The following is a 21,826-nucleotide window of genomic DNA, read 5'->3' as shown; positions in this document are numbered from 1 at the left end:
TATCATAAACAAACAAACTAATCAATCAGTCAAAGTTAATCAAATGAGAAAAAGAGCATAACAAGGCAAAAATGTTAAGCATACTAGAAACATGGAAAAGGACATAAGCTACGACAGCACTAGACAGATAGACTATAAGAGAGCAATCTAAATTTAGATAAAATGGATGAAGCAATAGAAAAGGTTCAAATTAAAGATTCAAAATCTTCTAATAAGAGTAATTAGTGGGAATAGGTCTTAGAAAAAATCCAGGTGAAATCCAGCCTGGAGCAGAAGAATGAGTTTCTCAGTTTACTAATAACTCATTAATAATAATGGTTTGGGAAACTATAGCAACAAATTTGTCAAATATTCAAATATTTAAGAAATGACTTCTTTGGTTTGTTTTGCAATTTATCGACTTACAATAAATTGCAATGGTTTTTAAGGATTTGTAGGGGGAGGGGCGTTACCTCATCTCGTTATACAAACCAGAGACATATAAGCAAAGCTACATCAGGGTAGGTGGGATACTATAACAACATTGGACACATTGTTATACTATTCCACCCACCTTAATGAGGATCCTTTCGGCGTGGCGATCCCGTAGCCTTTGGAGTCCAGGTTGCCTCCCACCTTCATGGTGTCACAGGGCTTTCGCTGTTCAATGTACTCGTTCATCGTGGACTCAAGCAGGTAGGCATACTTCCCCTTGGACTTGCGGACCCTCAGAACCCCCTCGGCTGTGGTTTTCACAAACACAGAGGGCTCCGCACTGCGCATATATGTCCACATTTTGTCAAACAGGGCAATTTTTGAGCGCTGTGTTGGAAAAAAAACAATGGAAAAAGCAACCTGCTGTTAGTAAAATCTCAAATGAAAGCTTAAAAACTTTATATTCTCTGATTCTGATATGATTTTAACTGGCTCAAAGAATAAAATTACCATTCTAATACACAGTATAACGTTTTTAGTTTTTCAGACTACTTTGCCGGGTGAAGATTTCTAAACTCAATTTTCAGCCCATATTCTATATTTGGGACAAAACCTCACCACCCTCTGGAATATCAAGACTCATTCTCCTTTAAGGAAGATTAACTTTCTTGTGCCATGCAGAATTTTCAGCAAAGGAGCATGGTACACTCAGCAAGTGAAGTATGAAGTATTTCAGCTACAAAGGCTAAAACCCCTTCTAATTTAGAAAAAATGTATCAGTATCGGTATTTTCCATTGAGTTATATTACTTTTTCACTTCATATTTCCACTGGGGCTCAATCCTGATTAAAGTGTTGACTGCTGTATCTTATCATTAACTTGAGTAGTAAAGTAAATACATCATATTGATGCTGCAAATATAAATACATATTACCCTCTTTTAAAAAAGAATGTTGAATAGAAAGCTGCTGAACAGAAAGAGACTATCTCTTACCCTAAAGAACTCTTTTGTGGAGCCGGAGTCCAGAGTCCCATAGGCTATCTCAGTCTGTTTAGCCAGGTCCTCTGCACTTTCAATGGGGGAAACCATCCTCTCCACAGTCAGGAAAGCAGCCAGGTTAGCCGTGTAGGAGGAGATGATGATTAAAGTGAAGAACCACCAAACGCCGCCAACAATACGCCCAGACAGAGACCTATCAGATAAAGAAAACAACAAATAATCACTTGTGTGACTATGTGAAATTTGCATCAGTCAATATCAACAAAATATTCTGCAACTGTGGTGAGATGACATGATTTCAGTGACTTTTAATGTGTTACAACATTTTTCTTATATCTTATACCTTGAAGCAAGTTAAGTATTATTTCATACTACATAATAATGTATTTCAAGAAAACCTGTCTGATGTTATTAAATGTTTACCCTTTTTTTTCTAAAAGAAAAAGGTTTATAAGTAAACATAATGTCTCCTACAAATGAAGTTGCTTTTAGTCCAAACCGTAGTAAATATGGCATCTTGATTTTACCCTCAATTGTGACACACACTTCATTAGGATGATAATTTAGAAAATGTTGCATTACAGTGTTTAGATTTGTATTTCTTTTATTTTGTCACATTTCATACACATTGCAAGGTTACACTCAACCTACACAAAACCTGTTCAAATGTTGTCTCCCAATTTCATCATATTTGCACTCTGTGGGATGCTGTAATAATAAATCTTGTCTAGAGTTTTAATAGCATGCCTCTGTGATATAACAGACAGACCATGACAACACTAAACTGAACAGAGGTTTAAAAGAAATATGAGCTTTTTTCTGTTAGAAAAACAATTTAATATTATAATACATAACGCTGTCTGATCTGGAGTTCTCCTGACACTCCTCAAATCATTGCGATGAGACATAGAAGGCAGTTCAAGTAACATGTTGACTCATCTCTGTGGAACACATGACTCTAACCTCACTAGCATGACTGCTCAGCACAAGTGTCAGCTCTCACAGGTTATTCAATCTATAATGTATATCCAAACATTTATACGGAATTAAATTTATTAAAGGCATAGGCTATGCAGGATTTTCCTTAAAAACAATGTATAGACTCATATAAATATAATCCTTCTCAATCATCACTTATGAAGAAGTGTGTGGCGGTGTATTTATCTACAGAGACCCTGCCCTCCACCTGTATTTTCTTATTATTTTGCTGTGTTCGGGATGTTTCTGGGCATCAACCTTTAGGGAGTGAGTGTGTAGCCCCCAGCTAATAACAGCACACAGGGTGTGAGGTCGGGACTCCATAAAAACGTAGTGACCAGGTTACATCACTGTCTCCATCTCTCTCCTCTGCTCTCTGTCTGTGTCATGGATTTGTAAAGATAACAGGTCTCTGTGTCTATTTGAGTGAGGGCGGGGCTGAGCTACACACACACATACACACACACAGAGCAGAGAGGCAACAGCGGAAAGGATGAAGCGTGTGCTTCAGCTGCATTCACACAAAATCCAGTGTTGTGGCACCTTCCCGCAGGGATGTGCGGAGGTGTGGGCGTGTTTATCTGTGCTTTAGAACATAACTGCTGTGAAACAATCAGATAATAACGTTTTATTTCTCTGATTCACAGCTTTGTTTTTGCTAGTGCTGCTCTCTCTCTCTCGCTCTGTTGTCATTGAGCATTGAAGGGAAGAGGGGCCAACTTTGAATGAATCAACACATCCTGCATAGTATATCTTTAAGGAGAACAATTTACTAACTTTCTTAATAAACAATAAACAGGACATGGAGGATTTGTATGAACGAGACAAAGTGTACAGCCATTCTAACAGCTCTGTTAGGCTGCATTAAATGCTAAATGCTAATGCTAAAGCTAACTCTAGCATTGTAACAGGCTCACAATGACAATGGTAACATGCCAATGTTTAGTAGCTATAATGTTTACCATTTTTACCATCTTACGTTAATGTGTTAGCATGACATGGTTTGCTAATTAGCACTAAACACAAACTGCACATGAAGCTGAGAATGTAATTATTTTTGCAGAGTCTTGGTAATAAACTAAAGTATTGGGTACATTGAAATTAAGAGCAGATAATGGCACTAGATGAGACATTAAAAGATAATCAAAGTGATTATAGTTCACCCTAAGGGAGACATGAATGTGTGTATCAAATGTTGTGGCAGTCTATTAGTTCATTTAGAAACACCAATGCCAACCTCATGGTGGCACTCAAGGAAAAGTCAGGGGATCACAAAAGTCTGTAGGATTCATTATCTGGGAACCATGAATGTCTGCGCAAAATGTTTTGCCAATCCCTCAAGTAGATGTTGAGATATTTCTCAGGATGAGTGAAAACTTTGACTGGTGGCACTATACAGCTGATGGCACTATACAGGAAAAGTCAGGGGATCGCCAAATTCATTTATATTTATCATCTAGACATCATGTATATCTGTACCAAATTTCATAGTGAACCATATAACTGCTGTTCAGACATTTCACTAAGATCCAAAAATGTCATGGTGGTGCAAGAGTTGTTGCGATATTTCAGTCTGGACCAAAGTGGTGGACTGATAAACCGATAGTCCGACACTGCCCTCCACACAGATAGGCTAGAATAGCATGGCCAAAAATATCCAAAATTTATGCATGAACAATCACAGACTAGTAAATTGAGGACATGGTATCATTTTTTAGCCACCAGTGAATCAATTATAGCAGCACAGCTCCTAACTCTGACCTTGTGTACATGAGAAAATCCACTAATTTGCATAAAATGGTAACCAGACTCATGGCCTGCTATTGTCCCAATGAGGTCATAATGCTCATCAGCCACCAGAAAACCAAAGTTGAATGAAGATTGGAGATAAAATTGTGCTCTTGATCTTTGCCAGAAGAAAGCAATTTTCGTCAATAGGTTTCTTTCATGTTAACATGCTGATATTTAAGCACTTATTATTTAATTTCATTAACATGTTACAATGCAAAAAACGTAGCATACTATGATGCATGATTATGACTATGATTATGCTACTATTGGCAGTAAGCATTAATTTGTAAGCACAGCTGTGGTTGATGTCATTATCGTTTTAGAGGTATTCTCTAATGAACTGAAGTGTTGAAAAAGTGTAAATTTATACCTGTGGGTAGTACTTAGACAAAAACTCAGTCCGTCCTTGTCGGTACCAAGTTTCAAGGTGATCCATTTGAGATACTTTTCTCTGTCCCTCCCTGGACACTCCTGAAGTGTTAAACCTCTAGATTTCTGCCTAATAACCAATACTGCTATACCTCAAGCCACACTGCTAGCATAACTAAAAGTACACTTTGTTGGCTCAAGATGGATAATGTGGTTGCATATTAGCTTTAAGATAAAAATAAATAAATAAATAAATAAAACTCTAGTTTATTCCTATTTTATTATTGTGAAATGAAGTGCATGAAGTGCATTATTGTGATTATTGTGAGGAGTTATTGTGAAATGAAGTTCATTTAGATTTGAAGTTATAATTGCATGAAATCATTATTTATTCTTGGTTAATTAAACCAAGGGCAACATGGCAGTTGATTTTTCTTACCTAGGTGATATGTCACAGCCTTGTCGCATAAAGGCACCAAGGGAGAACCACAGGCTGTTGAATATGCCAAACTCGTTAGTTGACTCATTGGTCTGGATCTGCCCGTCTTCATACTCCTCAGTGTGCCACTCATACGGGCTGAAGCGGCTGACAAGGAACAGCACCACACTGACACCGATGTAGGCAAAAACAATACACATCCAGATCTCGTAAGCCAGTGGATCCAGGAAAGAGAAGACGCCTGGTTTGGACTTCTGAGGCTTCTTGATCATGATAGAGATTCCCAGAGACATGAAGGGTTTGGAGAAGTCGATCACCTCCTCTCGTACCAAAGTGATGGTCAGAGGAGCCACTGCAATGTCTGCTTTCTATCAAACCAAAAGACAAAAGTTCTAAGGATTAAGACAGTACTTATCCGATAGGATTTTATTTTAGATCTTAACTTCCAAAATGCTACAAAATCATTCTGAAAAACAAGTACTGTCTTGAGGTTTGCAACAAAATATCAACTTAAGTAACTATTTGGTAACTCACCCCATACACTAACTCTCCAACCATCCCGTTCCAGATTTTGGTCTCCGCATCTCTGGCTCCATATTTACCATCCCCCACTATTTTCAGTTGATATTTGAAGCCACAGTGCTTTGCTATCTCCGCAGCCAGATCTACACAGTAACCCTCGTAGCGGTCATTGTCTACAAAAAGGTCAGCGTTCTTTTTCAGCATTACATATGGAGCTTCCTGAAGGACAGAGAGAAAAACAGAAAACACTGTTCAGCACAAGAGGTTTGAATTGCAATGTAAAAAGCAGCTTCAAAGACAAGGGTTTCACACAAGGCTGACAGTTCATTATGAATATAAGAGGGCACTGGTCTTAAAACAAATTACAATCGTGGCAAGAAATTAGCAGCATTGTGTTATTTTGGTTGTCAATCTGAAGATGAAATTCAAACATGCTACTACAGCAAAAAGTATCCTCTCCTCTATAGAAATGTGAGATTAAAATACCACAATTAAAACAATCACTGACAAATAATGTCCCATATTTTGTGCCAATCACTACATCAAACTAGAGAGGAAATGCTGGAAGTACAATTAAAGCAGTTTATACTTAATTATACAGTCATATATTAAACCATTTAAAAAGTAGTTTTTCCAAATATTTACCAAGATGGTGGTGACAATAACTGTTTTGTTTTCCATTCCTGTTGTTTCATTTGTAAAGACATCAGATTTGGTGACAGCCATTTTGTCAACCTCATTCCAGTATCCAATCTGTTGGGATAAATACATAATGACATTCATTAAAACAGCACACACAACATTAAATCCTGAGTGCTTAGAATTTGAACCTCAAATTCAAACCAAACTAATGTATGTAAATTGTGGAGCATCCAGAAATGTACCTTTACGGGACCATTACTCTTTAATTCCATTATGTTCACTGAATAGTTGACTCTCTTGCCATGTTGATCAAACTGGATGTTTCCTGTCAGGCCTTCCACACGTACCTTAAAGACACAAAATCAAAGTGTTACAACAACAAAGTATCTTCAAACTGGCTTTCCTAGCATATTAGACTGCTGTGTCACATGAAAACAGCATTATGACATTAATTCTGTTAGTAGTGTCTTGTGTAATTCATCATACTGCGTTGTGGTTGACACAGGTAGTTGAATGAGAATTAATATGGAAGGAGTTAATTTGGAGTCATTTTTGAAGCTTGCGGAAAATGTTTTTTTTACCTGGAGTTTTAAAGGAAAACTAAGGTTTTTTACATTATTTATTACATTGTTGGCGACAATGCTAAAAGTAATATGGGGCAAGATGCATAAGTGGTCAGATAATTATACATGTTGTAAACAAGTCAACAGTTCATCCAGATCAGATACCACTTGCAAAAACAAAAGTGAGGGATGTGATGTCAACATCCATCAACTTTGACCTGTGGCAGCAACATCTTGGGTACCCTTACTTTTGCAGGTATTCATTTTACTGTTTGCCTTTGTTTTCTATTTCAAATAAGGCCTGACTAGCTGATCTGAATAACCTGAGGGTTGGATTACAACCTGTCTGATAGTCTGAATGCTCATGCCTCTTGACCTGTCTGACCTTTTCTTAGCAATGTTGCAGCATTCTGATATCTCAGCAATTACCTAGGTGAGTAAAGCTACAAAAATAAAACCCAAGTTGTAATAAACTATTGTCTTCTTTCAGTGATTCCCAGCTGTTATGATGTCGCTAAAAATATATTCTAAGAGTGATCAACCAACTAACATGTCAACACACAAAGGTTTTGCCTTTTATCTGTATCCTTGCTATTCTGATTTATCCATGAGACCATGGGAAGTCTTTGACTTTTGTCTTTTCATATTGGCCATGAAGCAGAGTGTAGATGGGCATCCACAGACATAAAAAAATTATTCATGGTAAGATTTAGGATATTCTATTTTCACTTTTGTCATCACTGAACTGTGCATAGGTAATGGCTCACAAGGCTTTTCCGTAATTGACGAGATGGTACTTGGCTATGATTCCATCACCCAGTACCCGGGAGGTCTGGACATGCATATAAGACATGAGGAGGAGCTGCCTTGAGTTCAAGACCTCCACGATTAATACAATCCTCAAAACCTCAGTTTTGCAGTGTGGGCTTAATAGCCCTTCCCTCCCTTTTCCAAGTTCTCAAAAGCATATGGGAACTTTCTTTAAAAAGTGGACTCTGCTTCCTGTTCTTTTCTCTTCTCTTCTCTTTTCTCTTCTTCTTTTCCACCTTTTGCTGGTGGTTACATTTCTTGGCTCTTTACTGCCACTAATTATCAGTCAGTGGAATAGTGTAAAACTGGACCATCATATAGCATGTCTTTCATTTAAAAAGAGCTGAAAGGGAATACTTTTCAAATGTTGTACCACATGCTGTGTCTGTGCTGTGATCTTCTCTCCAATTTGAACACTGGTATTGTGCTCTTTCACCTGCGTTATAGCTCGGTGCGGAGCCCCCTTTGAAATACTTTTGGACAATATGATAGCATAAGCTTTGTTGAGTTCAAGGAACAGCTAGGAAAATACAAACTCTTCTTCTCACAGAACCCGCCACATGCTGTTCCCTTTGGGGAAACTTGGCTAAAGAAGGTGTGAGCCACGAAGATCGCAGTATGCATAATCTTTGGCAACCAAACTGACCTCCTCCGTAACAGGTAATGGCCAAGATCACCTTGGCATGATCAATTCAGGATTGATCGATTGTGATGAACAAAAATGGCAACTGTGAAACTAAAATCTCACAAACTTCTCCCAAGGTCAGATGGATGAGTCAGAGTGGCAGAGACACAGATAAAAGGAAGACGCTATGTGGATGCTGTCAGTCAGTTGCTTGCTCTTATCCAACCCAAAATGATGACCTGTAAGCACTTGATGCAACATCACAGGGAAGTCAAATATGTTTTGTATATCTGAGGGGTATTTGATGCAAACTTTTAGTTGAGCCATTTCATGAGATACTGAGGGTTGTATCCATCATGCATTTTCAGATAAAGCAAATATTTTCTGAATATGAATCGATAAAATCAAGAGGTTCTACAGTGAGATGACGTTATCATTTGTTATTGGCTAAAAAGGCAGAATAACTTTGACTTGATATTGTATTCCAAGCTCAGAACCTGTAGCTATAACCTGAAAAACTTCAAAGATATAAAAGAAAAAAAAAAAAAAACACCACTTCGGTTTCACTTTGGCTGCCAAGCGTCATTTCTCAGCAGGAGTGAAGCTAATCTTGCCTAGCATCAAAGCTCAGAGGACGGTCTGTGGGTAGACCACTGTTTCTCTTCTGAAGAATAGTTATATCTGTGTGCGTGCACATGCGTGGTAAAAACATCAGTCTTTAATCAATCTCTGTGAAGTCCTTACTGCCTTTGTGGGTGTTGGTGCATTTCCTAAGGGAGATCTGCTGTTACCACGGCAACGAGTCTTCACCAACAAAAGGATGTGTATGGAGTATGTGTGTGTGTGTGTGTATGTGTGTGTGTTACCTGTTTCAGTGCTCGCTCGATCTCCACTCCCTGAGCCCAGGGAACAGCGGGATTGGCCAGGCAGTCACCATTGTTGGCCCTCCTAGTGAAGTCAATGCGCTGTTTATGCAGGTAGCGGAAGGCCTCCGTCATCACCTGAACTGCGTCGTAGGTCAACGCTGATGTGTACTAGAGCAGAACAATGGGAAAGGATTTTAGACATATCGTTGCCAAAGAGGTAAAAATCCCTCAACCTAACTATAACCCTCATCAGAAAGTTAACCCTCAACCAAGAATACGGAGGACCTGACCTATGTTCTAAATTTAAAGGATAAGGCTGATTATATTCTAAGTTTTGCTTACTGATTAACATTTGCTAAAAGACTTGAGTGTCCAGCTGTTATACATTGGTTATTTATTTAAGATTTACGTCTTCAGTAGGAATAAAGGGTTTGGGGCTGAGAGCAGTAGACAAAGTACAGAAGTCACAAAGTATTGTGAGATGGACTAAAGCATTGTTGGTTTTGGTCTTTGGAATTGGTTGACAATAACAGTAACAGAGAATATTGCCAGCCATATCTTTTAAAGATGCAACTTTACATGTTGGGGTTTTCAAATGCCAGAGATAGAGGTAAATATTTTATCCAAAACACCGAGACATCACAAAAGGTGGAGTCACTAAACTGCAGAAAGCGCAGCACGCTCGTGTTTACCAGCCTGGCTAGTCAAAGATTGCTTTAAACCTAAGGACATCAGGGAGATTACAGAAGCAAAACATGTAACACTGGCGAGACAGAACACTCCAGGACAGTTTTATTTCCTTCCAAATGTTCTTTTTTCACTTCCTATGGGCCAAGGAGATTTCATTTGGGCAAAACAGTGGGGTTGTAATTAGTAGAAATGAGTTTCTTTGCTCCACTGCAGATGACTTTGACTTGTCTCAACAGCATCCGTGCATTTTAATACTGTGTACGATGGTTTGAGGCATAATACAATGAAACTGTCAAGTCTGAGCCTCAAGCCAAAGCATGAACCTCAAGCGCAATCTCGACATCCACTTGTTAGAGCTAGAACAATTAGTTAACACAAAAAACAAAAAAGTAGACTGACGCTCACATTGCCTCGTGATACTTTAAGTCCTAACATTAAATTTACCCATAGAACAAATCAGGATTGATCATTATGTCATTAGTCCCTTTTGAAATAAAGTATCCTCCTCTACACTCCCACTGCTCCTTATCCTCCTCCATCCTGTTATTTAGGCATCTTGTCTTAATTATAATGGATACAATATATTAGATGTCTGGTGCCGGTGCTCTTTTTTAGTCATCTTGTGTTTATGTTCTGAGTTGCACTAAAGTTTATTCTATGTAGTAAATGTCAGAATGATTTTTCACCCAGACTCAAACCCCTCACAGCAGACTGGCTGGGTGGCAATAAAAAGAAACTTGAACTTTGACAATTTTGCGGACAAAAGGTGAGAGAATATTTTTGGCGATGGCTGATATTAACAGTGTCTGGCTTTTGAGACAAAGAGTCGGAGTAAACTTCAGTTTTGATAGAGAGCTCATCTTGTATTGGTTACATCAAAGGGGTAGTATATGCAGTAAATACAATAATCACTCAATTCAATAGCATAACATCCTTATTTTATTTTCATTTAAAGGATATAAAGTTATATAATTCTAGCACCGAAGCCTAGACAAGAAACCCAGGAGACTCAACTCAAGGGAAAATGTAGTTTTGTGTAACAGTGCAGTATAAGAATCTTTCCTGAGAGATGTGCTTAGTGATGCACATAGTGTGTACGTGTGAGTATAAAGTTAGGTGACACAGATGGAAACAGCAGAATTCACTTCAAAGTTACAAACACATTAGAACAACTCAGGTACCTTTAAGTGCTTACAAGGACGTTTTCAAGCAGCAATCACATCCTGCAAATATACAAGGTTAGATATACAAGACGTGTGCATGCTTAAACTCACCCTTATTTTACTGTCAGCACCAGGATACTCCTTCTCTTCAAGAGCCTCCCATCTCTGGTCAAACTTGGACACCAAAGGATCATCAAAATCAACAATCTGAAAGCCGGACACATTGGCACCACCATATTGGATTTTGGACAGGTCTCCATCAATGAAACCCTGAAAACATGAAAATGGAAACACAATTATTGTCACTGTGGTTGCTGCATAACAGTAAAGGGAACTGAAGAAACATAGAAAGTGATAACACAATCACTCAATATGTGTAGAAGTATTTTACACTTACCAGGTTGGCTATAATGTAGTGGTAACCTTTAACATGTCTTCCAATTGTGATGACCTGCAGGGTTATGAGACGTACATATGTAAAAGAGATATATGAGACACGTTCCACTAGAATAAATCAATAATTATAGCAAGATAGTTTAATAAAAGCCTCTGAAAAGTTTGACTTGTACACAATTTTGACTTTGCCAACAGTTTTAATAACTGCGTGTTATTTCAAAGGAAGCATTTTCTGTCACTATTATTACAACTTCCAGGACAAATTCCTTGTTAAACCAAGACTGTGACAATCAGAGATAAGACAATCATAAATATAAAACTAATAATATCCAAACTACACAAATCTACCATTAAATTCAGACATTATAATTTTCTACTATCAACCCTAACATGGCTGACAGTCCTGGCCATTATCACTGAATAAAAAAAAACTGTGGCGTTCACAGTCACAAATAATGCTAGACAGAGATATTCTATTCCAAAGCCACTTCCCTTATCAGTAAAGCAACAGGAGAAAAAAAAATATCTCAGTTATGGACCATTTCAGTGCCTCACATAAATGACACACCTGAAACTAATCGCACTGCTTGACCGGCACCAGCGTTTGTCTGGACCACTACTTGAAACAGATTTGAATAATAACGTCTTGTATCTCATACGGAAATGTATTTGACATGAAGCAAGAAACTTCCACCCAAGCGGACTCTGTTTTTCTCCGATAAACAGGCGCTGAGGCTGCAGACATTGATTTCATTCAGCCTTCTGTTAAACATACATGCTTTAAATGCTAATCAATAAGCCTCTCTCATGGGTAAAAGGTAGAGTAAAAATAACCTGTTTATGTGCATCTGTTTTGCCTTTAATTGCAGTTTTGTTTACAGCCTAAATGAACAATTAGTGTAATTGTTGTGGTGCCTTTCTATATCTGCTGGAATGCTGGGTCCATGACATTGTTCTTTTTCCAAGTGCTGTATCAGATGCATATATTTTAGCTGAATATCATTTTTGTCCTATAGGAACAATTAAAGGACAATGGTTGTTAACATATCCTGCATTCTCTTGCTAAAAAATATTATTACCGTTGATCATTTCCCAGTGCAATTTATACTTCCTATTGCATTCTCACATAATGAGATACTATTAATTTTTCCTTCATCTTGGCTGTATTCAAATTAGAGTGTGCTAATTCTGTGCTTTAATTGTGTAAAATTATGATTTATTTTCTGTCCAGTTAATGCCCTGTAGTTAGTAAAAGTCTTGCATTTGTTTGTCTGATGGCTTGACTGGGTTTGAGCAACATGAGGAGAATCAGAAAAGAAAAAAAATGTGAAAATGTGAAAATTTGTTGCCTGATATCAATGTTCTAATGCAACACTACATTATCAAAAAGGGGGAGCAAAGTTAAACAAGAACTAACCCCCATATCTAATCAAATATCTAATCAAAATACAGTATGTATCTAACACAACTTGCTGGCATTGCATACAAAATTTTTAGGAGATGCTGAATATTGTTGCTTCTGCGATTGGTATCTACTTGACCAGAATACCAGCATGATGATGAAACTCTACACTATACCTGCTCCATGATGTCTTTTACTTTGTCCTGTTCACAGTCCAGGATCACTCTCCTCTCCTTCTTGTTCTCCAGGTCCTGGAACAGCGAGCGATAAGCCTCATCCTTCCTCTCATCCTTCAGGTTCCCCACATTGATGGCTGTCACCTGCCACTTCCTCTCTGCCGCTGTGTCCAGAACAACCTGCAGTGTCGTCAAGCCTGAGAATAAAATTGAATGGGGATCAAAACTTAATTCATACTTTGTTTTTTGTTGTTTTTGACAGGTATCTGTTGAAATCCTACCGAAAAACCAGTAGACCTTTCACAGTAATGTCTTGGGTGTTTTGGGTATAAACCATTTTCATTGATTCATTATGGGAAAAGCCACAGACAAATTTTGGAGGCAGCCACAAATGAAGTAAGTCAAAGCAACAGAGCGACAACAAAACTGGCAGAAGCAGCAAAAAAATATGAAAATAAATGAAAACCAATTTATAAGGAAGACAAAATGCATTGAATAAAATGGATGAACATAGTTCTTCTATCGTAGATTCGCTGCATTGCATTCACTGTCTGCTTATTGAAAGCCTGTGGAGGTTTTACAGCGACTCAGTGCCTTATATAAAGAGCTCATCAAGATGAGTCACCAGTATTCTGGCATGAACTTGACCAACATGTGGGAGGAAAGTGTGTCTAACAATACACTTGACTCTATCAACACAAACGGTTCATATGACTGCTTTATGACAGCATTTTTGAGCAACTTTCTGTAGCAACTTTCTGAAGCATTACTTAGTCAGGGTCTCATCTGTTCTGGAGCTTTCAATTGCATTATAAAGTTTGAGCACCTACACTTACATGAACATTAAGCAAATGTTTTGCTAATGCATAACAAGCTGATTAATTGGTCCCTGTATGGAGATTGTTTTGTCATCTGCTGTTTTTAAAGTCAAGAATGGTATGTAATGCTCAAAGTTGTTGCCAATTCCCATTCCCAACCCTTCTCCTGGCCTGTAGGGAGGGTGTAGACAACCTCCTTTACCTACATCCCTCAATGGCTTCCCACCAGTGGAAACTTACAAATGTGTTTGCACAAAGCACTCAGCCACACCTGAAACAATTGAACCCTGCTCCTTATGGCATTGGTTGTGTGGTAAAACAGTCTTTACGTCAATATCTTCCTTTGGATTCACTTGGTTTGGCTTTATTCTTTAGCTAAAAATGATACAGTGAGAAACAGTCATAGCTGCAGTGTCTGAGTCATTTAATTGCATGTTGTACCTGTCCATTGCTCTGTAGTGCAGTGAGTTAAAGACAAAGACTGACCACACTGTCTATTTTAACTTATATTCCTATCACCCTCTCTCTATCTTGTTTCACAGCTGAATCTCTGCTGATATTGATCCCTGGTCTGCAGAGGGTAGCTGGAGAGTCGTTTGATAAAAGGGTCGAGTGTTTCATTCCGCCTTGCTACAGTGAGGTGAATTACAGATGTAATCAATTCATGCGACACGGCGGTGGTTTTATGATGGTGTGGAGGAAAGTGGAGGAAAATGGAGTCTTTCAGTTTTATCTGAGTGAACTATACATCATAATTACAGTAAGGTCATTATGGTCTGGTTAAATTTGACTGTTTCATCGATGCTTATTAAAAGAGATAATTAGAATTCAGAGTGATTTACAGTGAGGATAATGCAAGGACAAAAGCAAAATCTTCTAGTAAATGTTGATTCTGTATTAATGGTAGTTAAGGTTAAATTATAATTTTAGACAATTATTGTCTTTGAACTGTATATGAGGTGGAGCTATCCTTGTATAATGCATAGTATACATGTATAATGTACTCAGTTAGGCCCACAGTATTATTGTAAATTGTTTAATACACTTGGTGATCAAGGATTTTTAATTTAGTTTCTTGTATTTTGAATGGTATTTGCAATATTTGAGAAAATCAAGGGCTGTAATGAAGCAATCTTATCACTGTTTTAAATGAATAATCATAGTTGGAAGGTTACTAATTTTGGCTGTTGCTATGCTACGGCTTCTCCTACTCATAAGAAAGTAACAGTTATTCCAACGTTGAGAAAAATAGTGCCAAGAATACTGTACTCTATATTGACCAAATTATATACTATAAACAATACCTCTTCTTTGATCACTGTTAGTGGTTTAATCTACCTAGACCAGTGTAGGTATAATTATAAAAAATATCTGAAAAAAAACCCAAAAACTATTACATTGTGCATTTTTTTAAAAACCACACAGCTTGTAATGGATTATTAAATACTTAAACTGTGGTCACGAAAAATATTTGTTTCTATTTGGTTGGCAGGTGTTCATTTAAATCGTTGACTATAGGTGTTTAGTTATACAATTCTGTTGAACCCATAGACCCAGTTTTCAAAGTTAAGCCACAAAGTATTGTCAAAGCTACAGCTGTGCTTTGAGCTAAATGCTAATGCTAAAATCATGCTAACAATGAAATTGCTAACATGCTGACATTTAGCATGTATGATATACTAAAAAATAGCTATGCGCACAGCTCCAAGTCTTGAACAGAGTATCGGGTGCATGGTTGTGACAAGGATGAAACAAACAAAACACCAGCACTCACAGATCTATCTTCTTATTATTTTTTGTGGACAGAAAATGACATGTTTCAGCCAGAGGCCATCGCCGCATGTATAATATAACCATGTTCACCGTCTTAGCTTAGCATGTTAGCATTTACTAATTTAGCACTTAACACAATGCAGATGCAGTTGATGGGAATGTCATTAGTTTTACAGGTATTTTGTCATAAACCAAAGTATTGGTGAAATTTAAAAATGGCCCACTGATGATGCTAGATGAAAAGTCAGGGGATCATTAAAGTCATTACAATTGATTTTGAAGGAATAATGAATGTCTGCACCTAATTTCATGGCTATCCATCCGATAATTCTCAAGATATTTCTCTCAGAACTACAAATGCCAACTTCCTGGTGGTGCAACAGTGTTGAGGAAATGTCATGGGATCACCAAAGTTATTAGGATTCATGGTGTGGGAACCACAGATGTCTGTACAACATTTTGTGCCAATCCATCTGGTGTATGTGTATATTTTACTCACATTGAAACTTTTGCCTTGCTGGTGGTGCAAAATGAAAATTCATAGGATCACTATATTCATTAGAATTGCCATCTCTAGAGTCACATAGCATTATTATTATTTGTTACATATCCAGAAACTGTAGCTGTCCTTCCCAATGTAATAATACCCGCAAAATCTTGACTCTATTAATGTATAAAGTTGACATTTCAGCTGAGTATAGCACTGGACACATAGACATTCCTATTTTAATCTGTTGTGCATTCTAGACATGATCTGTCTATCCATATAATTCATCTTGTATTAAACTTATTATCAAAACGTTTCCAGGACTCAAGCAGAGACTTGGCTTCTCTAGTTTCCTCTGCAGTTCATATGCTACTGTATGATGCATATTCCCCTTGGATAAAAAATCTCTTCTCTTTAGAATGAGACATATGTTAGGTTTTGGCTTGCAGCCAACTTTATACCATCTATTCAAACAGGCACAGAGCTACCACTGCACTAGAAAGCAAAGATGTTATGTGACCTTGCATTTACCCCTAAATTACCCTGGATTTAAAAGGTCGGCTGAGAATAAGCAGACAAAGTAGCGTTTTTGTTATTCATCCATTTGACATACAGTAGCTATGGAGTTATCACAGCTGTGATATGGGAATCACTGTACACTTCCCCAGTCGGAAGATTATTTTTCTCTCTCGCTGTGATCGCATATGCAGCCTTGACTGTAAAAGCTTAACTTCATGCTCATTGATCAAAAACATCTCAGCGAGTTTATGTATGTGTATGTGAATGTATGAGCATATGCATAATATGATGCAAAAATATTCAAATGAGTCAAGAATAGGCTTATAAATAATGCATAAAGAAAAGCAATCCAATACCTACAAATGTAGCCCCATATTAGCTATAATCTCTTTGCTTCAAGCTATTGTTTCCTGAGTCATCTGCTGTGGTAAAGGTCCAACATCCATTCCCCAGGATTACCTGTCCACTTTCTGCATAATACAAACTGAAGCACCACTTACATCAATTGCTAAGTGGTTATAGTGCAGAATTTTGTGATTGCCTGTAGTGCATTATTATTATTCCTTAGGGATAAGGAAAGAGTATTCATCTTCTCATGGTTGTTCATGACTTCAGCAACTTTTTAAATTGACAAAAAAAATCTAACAGGCAGGGCCCTAAAGATTATAAAACATGCTAATTAAAACAATCAAAATGTAAATTCAGTTTCAATAAAAGAAGGATAATAAGAAAAGTGCTGTTTTGTTTTTTTTTGTTTTTTTTTTACCATGACAGCAGCAATAACCTTGTATTTAGGTGAGTGACATCATAATACAACCCTATCACCAGCCAAGAATGTTGATATTGGTCAGTAAGTCAGTTAAACTCCAGTGTATACTGTATTCAAAGACAAGGTTTTATAACATTCAACACCAATGTTATTATAAATTCTTGCTTCCTATAATATCTGTGCAATTACGGTATGGTGAAAGATTAGAGAAAGGCCTTCACCAAGTCTGTGATGGAGGCATGGTTAAAGTAAGGTATAGTTTACACTTAGTTAAACCTCCATTAACTGATTTTTGGAGGGCAATAGGAACAAGCTGTGAACCAAGCAGATGCCTATTTACACATCCAACAGAACAAAACTGCATCCATTTGGAGTTGTGTTTCTGTCCACCTGCTGATGAATGTAAGTCTGTTGCACTATTTTGCTCTCTACCAACAGTTTTATAGCTAGTTACTAACTTTGTCTGCCCACTGTTTGCTCTGGGCGCATAGCATACGGTGAGTTTTTAGAGCTTTTCCACTAAAAACACCTGTCTGCCCCATCTGGAAAAGACGCTAATGAAAACAATTAGTTAAAAGACACACAAAAAAGTTAACATTAATTGCAGGTCTGTGAGGGGATGTAAACACAGATCAAAATAAGGGCACACTATCCTGCATTGGCATAGATAGAATGGTGTATTGAATGTAAAGCATGAGACAAGGAATAGTCTAATATCAATGTGATTGTGGATGTGATTCCTAGGGAGGCAGGATTGCTGACCAAAGACCCAGACTGTGAAAAAGGAATATATTTCCCATTCCCTTCCTTTCACTTTTTGTTTTCTTTTTCCTTTACCTCTAAAAGTCTGACTGAGAATGCATCTGCATTCAGGTAGACAAAGGGAAGAAAAAATGAAAGCTTCGAGTGCCTATCCACCCACAGATATACATCCATTATCTGAACTGACTAACTGACAACAGCTGACAATGATGGTGTTGGTTCAGCCATTAGTTTCAATGTGCTAATAGAATTCATCATAACCAGTGGAAACTCGATTGCCTCCTCTCCCTCGGCTCCCTCTTTGACTGAGAAACACCCACACACATCCTTGCATCATTTACCAACCTGCTCAGTCACAATCTCTCTCTCTTTCTCTCTCTCTCTCTCTCTCTCTTCATACTTCGGTTGCCATGGGAATGAGTGGATCATACTGACCTAATTAGACAGCCATGCAATGATGAAATATGCACAACAGGCCCTTTAGTGCCATTGCAGACGTACAGTATAGGGACAGCAGGTCAGAGCTAGCATTAGCAGGAAGACAATCTAAAACAGACGGTTGAAACCTGCCCGCTGATTTTGGAGGGGGGCAGTATTTCATTCTGGGAAGACATAGCAATGACTGCTGGGAGAACTGGTGGAAGGAGATGAGAGGGAGGGTGTAGCATAAGAGACATAGAAGGAGATGCTATAGATAGATAAACAGAAAACGGAGTATGTGCATGTGGGGAAAAAGGTGCAATGGGAGAGTTTAAGTGATGTGAAACTAGAAAGTTAGAGCAAAGATGCATTAAATCCCTCCTAAGCCATTGGCACTAAATTGTATTCAGCCTAAACACTAGTGTATAGACAGTAGCGATCCCACTTCTCTGAGCAGATTCACTTCCTATTACCTTAAGCTAGTGCATTATTCAAATGTTCTCCTAAGCCATTTTTGGGCATTCATCAGGTATCATTCCAACATCCTCAAAGTGCTTTTTGAAAGGGATCACAAAACTCCTCTTTATAGTGCTGAAAATAAAAAATAATGAGTGATTTTCATTCTATAATAAGAAGTAAAAATGGGGTTTATAAAATGTAACCTGAAAGTAGAGCACCCTTATTAGATATGAAAGAAAGAGAGAAAGAAAGAAAAAGAAAAGACTCGATAATGTTATTCCACTGTAACCGGATACTGTTGAGGTCTTAATTCTACGCTTTCATTGCAGTAACAGTGTTAAAATAGAATGGAGCTCTATCTGTGGGAGAGATTTCCTTTTCGGTGCTGGATGGTCCCTCTGTGCTGCAGGAGGCTACATTGTTCTCCAAGGGTAAAAGTCACAGAATCACAATTAGCAGATGACACTATGAAAAGAGTTACATGACACAGCAAAATGAGATAACATGCAAGCAGTAATTGTGTATTCCCTTTAACTCTCTTTATTTTTGCTCTTATCTTCTGTACACTTTACACATGGCTTTCTGACATGTGATATTCAGGCACTCTCACGTGTTAAATGCTAGCTTGATGTAAGTAAGAATAAAAAAGCTTACATCTCCAGGCTTATAAAACATGTACTGCATGTGGAACTGTTCAGACAGTAGAGAAAATATCCCCTAAAAACACGTAACGTTAATTCCAGATTCATATCAATGCTGAATTGAAAATAATCATGATGAAAGGAATCAAAGGATAGAGACAGAACAGATTTGAATATGAAGTAAATCTGGATATTATTGCTTGAGGGTATATAATTTTTCATCTTTGGTTGCCTTTGCATAAAATCAGGCTCAGCCCATGATCTTATCAAGGATGGAAATTAAAGGTGCACAGGCTCAGCATAATGATACTTTAATTTTGCCTACAGTGTTTTCCAAAAAATATTTTTTTAAGTAAAGGACATTATCATGTCTGTATTAATGACTTTCATTTACTTAAATGGGCAGGACACTGATAATGAGTGCCGGCATGCCTGCAACAACTTTTAATTTTCAGCGACTACTACAAAACATTTATTAATCATCTTGGGGAAACTCTGTATGTACAAAAGATTTATAAAGGTGGTTTGTTTTATCTGACATTAAGGTAGAGATTGTGACCAGTCACCAGCTCTTTAAATCCACTAACAAGATGTGTGCTTGTATGTGTGTGTGTGTGTCTTTGGTGTCATGGTGCGTGGGGGTATCTGTCGCCTCACTAAAAAGCACCATTGACCCAGAGGCCAACAGCACAAGACTGGGTAGCTCCCAGGTATGAATGTCCATTCTCTGAATGTGAAGCAGCGCAGAGCTAAAAAACAACCTACAAGACAAACCTCACTATACTATGAGTAAAACCTTCCATGGACACCACTCATGGCTTTGCTGTAGGTTAAGATACTGTATGTCTTTTACAGTAAATCAAGCCTTTTGGGGCCCATTGCAGGATTTTGTAACCCCTCCCTTAATGTGCAAAAGTGTAACAATTAACTAATTTATGACTTTTAAAATGCTTGCAAGAAAAAAAAAAACAATCTAAACATCTGTTTTGTACAGTGGCATTCTTTTGGAAATTGCATGGTGCTTTATGTTGCTGATACTGTGCAAAAACAAAATCGGGGAGTTTTTCTTTATGTACTTACATTATAATGAGAAATGAATAGAGGAAACCATTCACTCTTCAGTAAGAGCCTTTTTGATGGCTGAAGTGCCCTACTAAGCCTATGGGATGATTTATGCCTCACTCTGTCTCTCTTTAAAAATTCTTATTTGGTACAATTGCATCATTTTCAAGAGCTAACTGTCTGCATAATTGCAGATTACATACAGAGAAGGTTGATTTCTCTGCTGTCTAGCACAGTAATATGTGCACAGTTTTAGCGGTGAAGCCAGATGGAATTTTCCGAGTGCTCACTATATTCATATCATGAGCGTGTAATGCAAACAAATGACGCTTCTATTTAGAATGAGTGTGGAAGTCCAGAGCTGCAGGGCACATCACCTCTACTGCATGTCAGAGATGACTCTGACTACCACCCCTCCCCTTGATATTCCATAAAACAGACTCTCAAACACAGGAGGTGCTATAGTTGATTGAATGTGACAAGCTGTTTGTCATGAACCAAAATTCCCTTTACCTCGTTTTACATGTGTGGTGCTACTTATTTGCTGTGTGTTGTGTACGTAACATTGTTGTTTGTGGGGAAAGAAACTTTTTGAACACAACCTTTATAGAGACTATAATTCAAATTTTAATCAACTGGCAATCACTGATGCCAGTTTAAAATGAAAATAATGGGATGTCATGAGAGGGGAAATGATGGTCCACTCTAACTATCTAGTTATGTAGCTCCATATGAGTCCTTTTGATGAATGCCATGCTCTCCAAACCCAAATGAAAAGTACAGCTCATCATTAGGCACAACTAAATCTATAAGAAGTCAGTCACATCTTTTTATGATGTCATTTTAAGATAAGAACATTGGTGAAAGCTTTTAGTGAATCACAACTGGTGAATCACAGCTTTCAAAAACATGCTTTCAAAACCAACATAATGGTGTCCGTGTCTTACCTCGATCACTGTCATACAGGTAGGCAAACTTGTCCCACTTGTAGTACTCTATAAGGCTGAGGAGGGGTCCCTTGATATCAGGTCTCATCTGGATGATGAACTGCTGATTCCCATCCAGAGGGAAGCTGGGCGATATGAAGGAGACATGGAGCGTCCCACAAAATGACGTGATGGTGTTGACAGATTTCTTGTCGTAGAATCCAAAAATGGCGTACACTCCTCTTGAAAACTGTGAACAGACTGAAGCAGAGAAAAGGGGAATGTTAAGGTATGTTGCTTGTCACACATCCTTAACGTCTTGACATCTTGAATAACGTATGTTT

At 37.9% G+C, this 21,826-nt stretch overlaps 1 protein-coding gene across 4 annotated transcripts in view; it reads right to left on the bottom strand.

Moving 5' to 3' along the window:
* Positions 1 to 21,826, bottom strand: part of gria2b (glutamate receptor, ionotropic, AMPA 2b) — a 56,441-nt gene that overhangs the window by 5,935 nt on the left and 28,680 nt on the right. For all 4 annotated transcript variants that reach the window (XM_044364111.1, XM_044364112.1, XM_044364113.1 and 1 more), the window contains exons 3-13: positions 21,504 to 21,743; positions 12,847 to 13,043; positions 11,270 to 11,323; positions 10,984 to 11,142; positions 9,020 to 9,187; positions 6,398 to 6,502; positions 6,159 to 6,266; positions 5,526 to 5,732; positions 4,992 to 5,359; positions 1,409 to 1,607; positions 554 to 801 (exon numbers count right to left, since the gene is read on the bottom strand). In XM_044364111.1, coding sequence (XP_044220046.1) covers positions 554 to 801; positions 1,409 to 1,607; positions 4,992 to 5,359; positions 5,526 to 5,732; positions 6,159 to 6,266; positions 6,398 to 6,502; positions 9,020 to 9,187; positions 10,984 to 11,142; positions 11,270 to 11,323; positions 12,847 to 13,043; positions 21,504 to 21,743 — 2,053 coding nt within the window. The remainder of the gene's footprint in view (positions 1 to 553; positions 802 to 1,408; positions 1,608 to 4,991; positions 5,360 to 5,525; positions 5,733 to 6,158; positions 6,267 to 6,397; positions 6,503 to 9,019; positions 9,188 to 10,983; positions 11,143 to 11,269; positions 11,324 to 12,846; positions 13,044 to 21,503; positions 21,744 to 21,826) is intronic.

This window comes from Thunnus albacares, chromosome 10 (assembly GCF_914725855.1).
Source record: "Thunnus albacares chromosome 10, fThuAlb1.1, whole genome shotgun sequence".
Taxonomy (NCBI): Eukaryota; Metazoa; Chordata; class Actinopteri; order Scombriformes; family Scombridae; genus Thunnus; species Thunnus albacares.
This window is presented reverse-complemented; position numbering and strand designations above follow the sequence as displayed.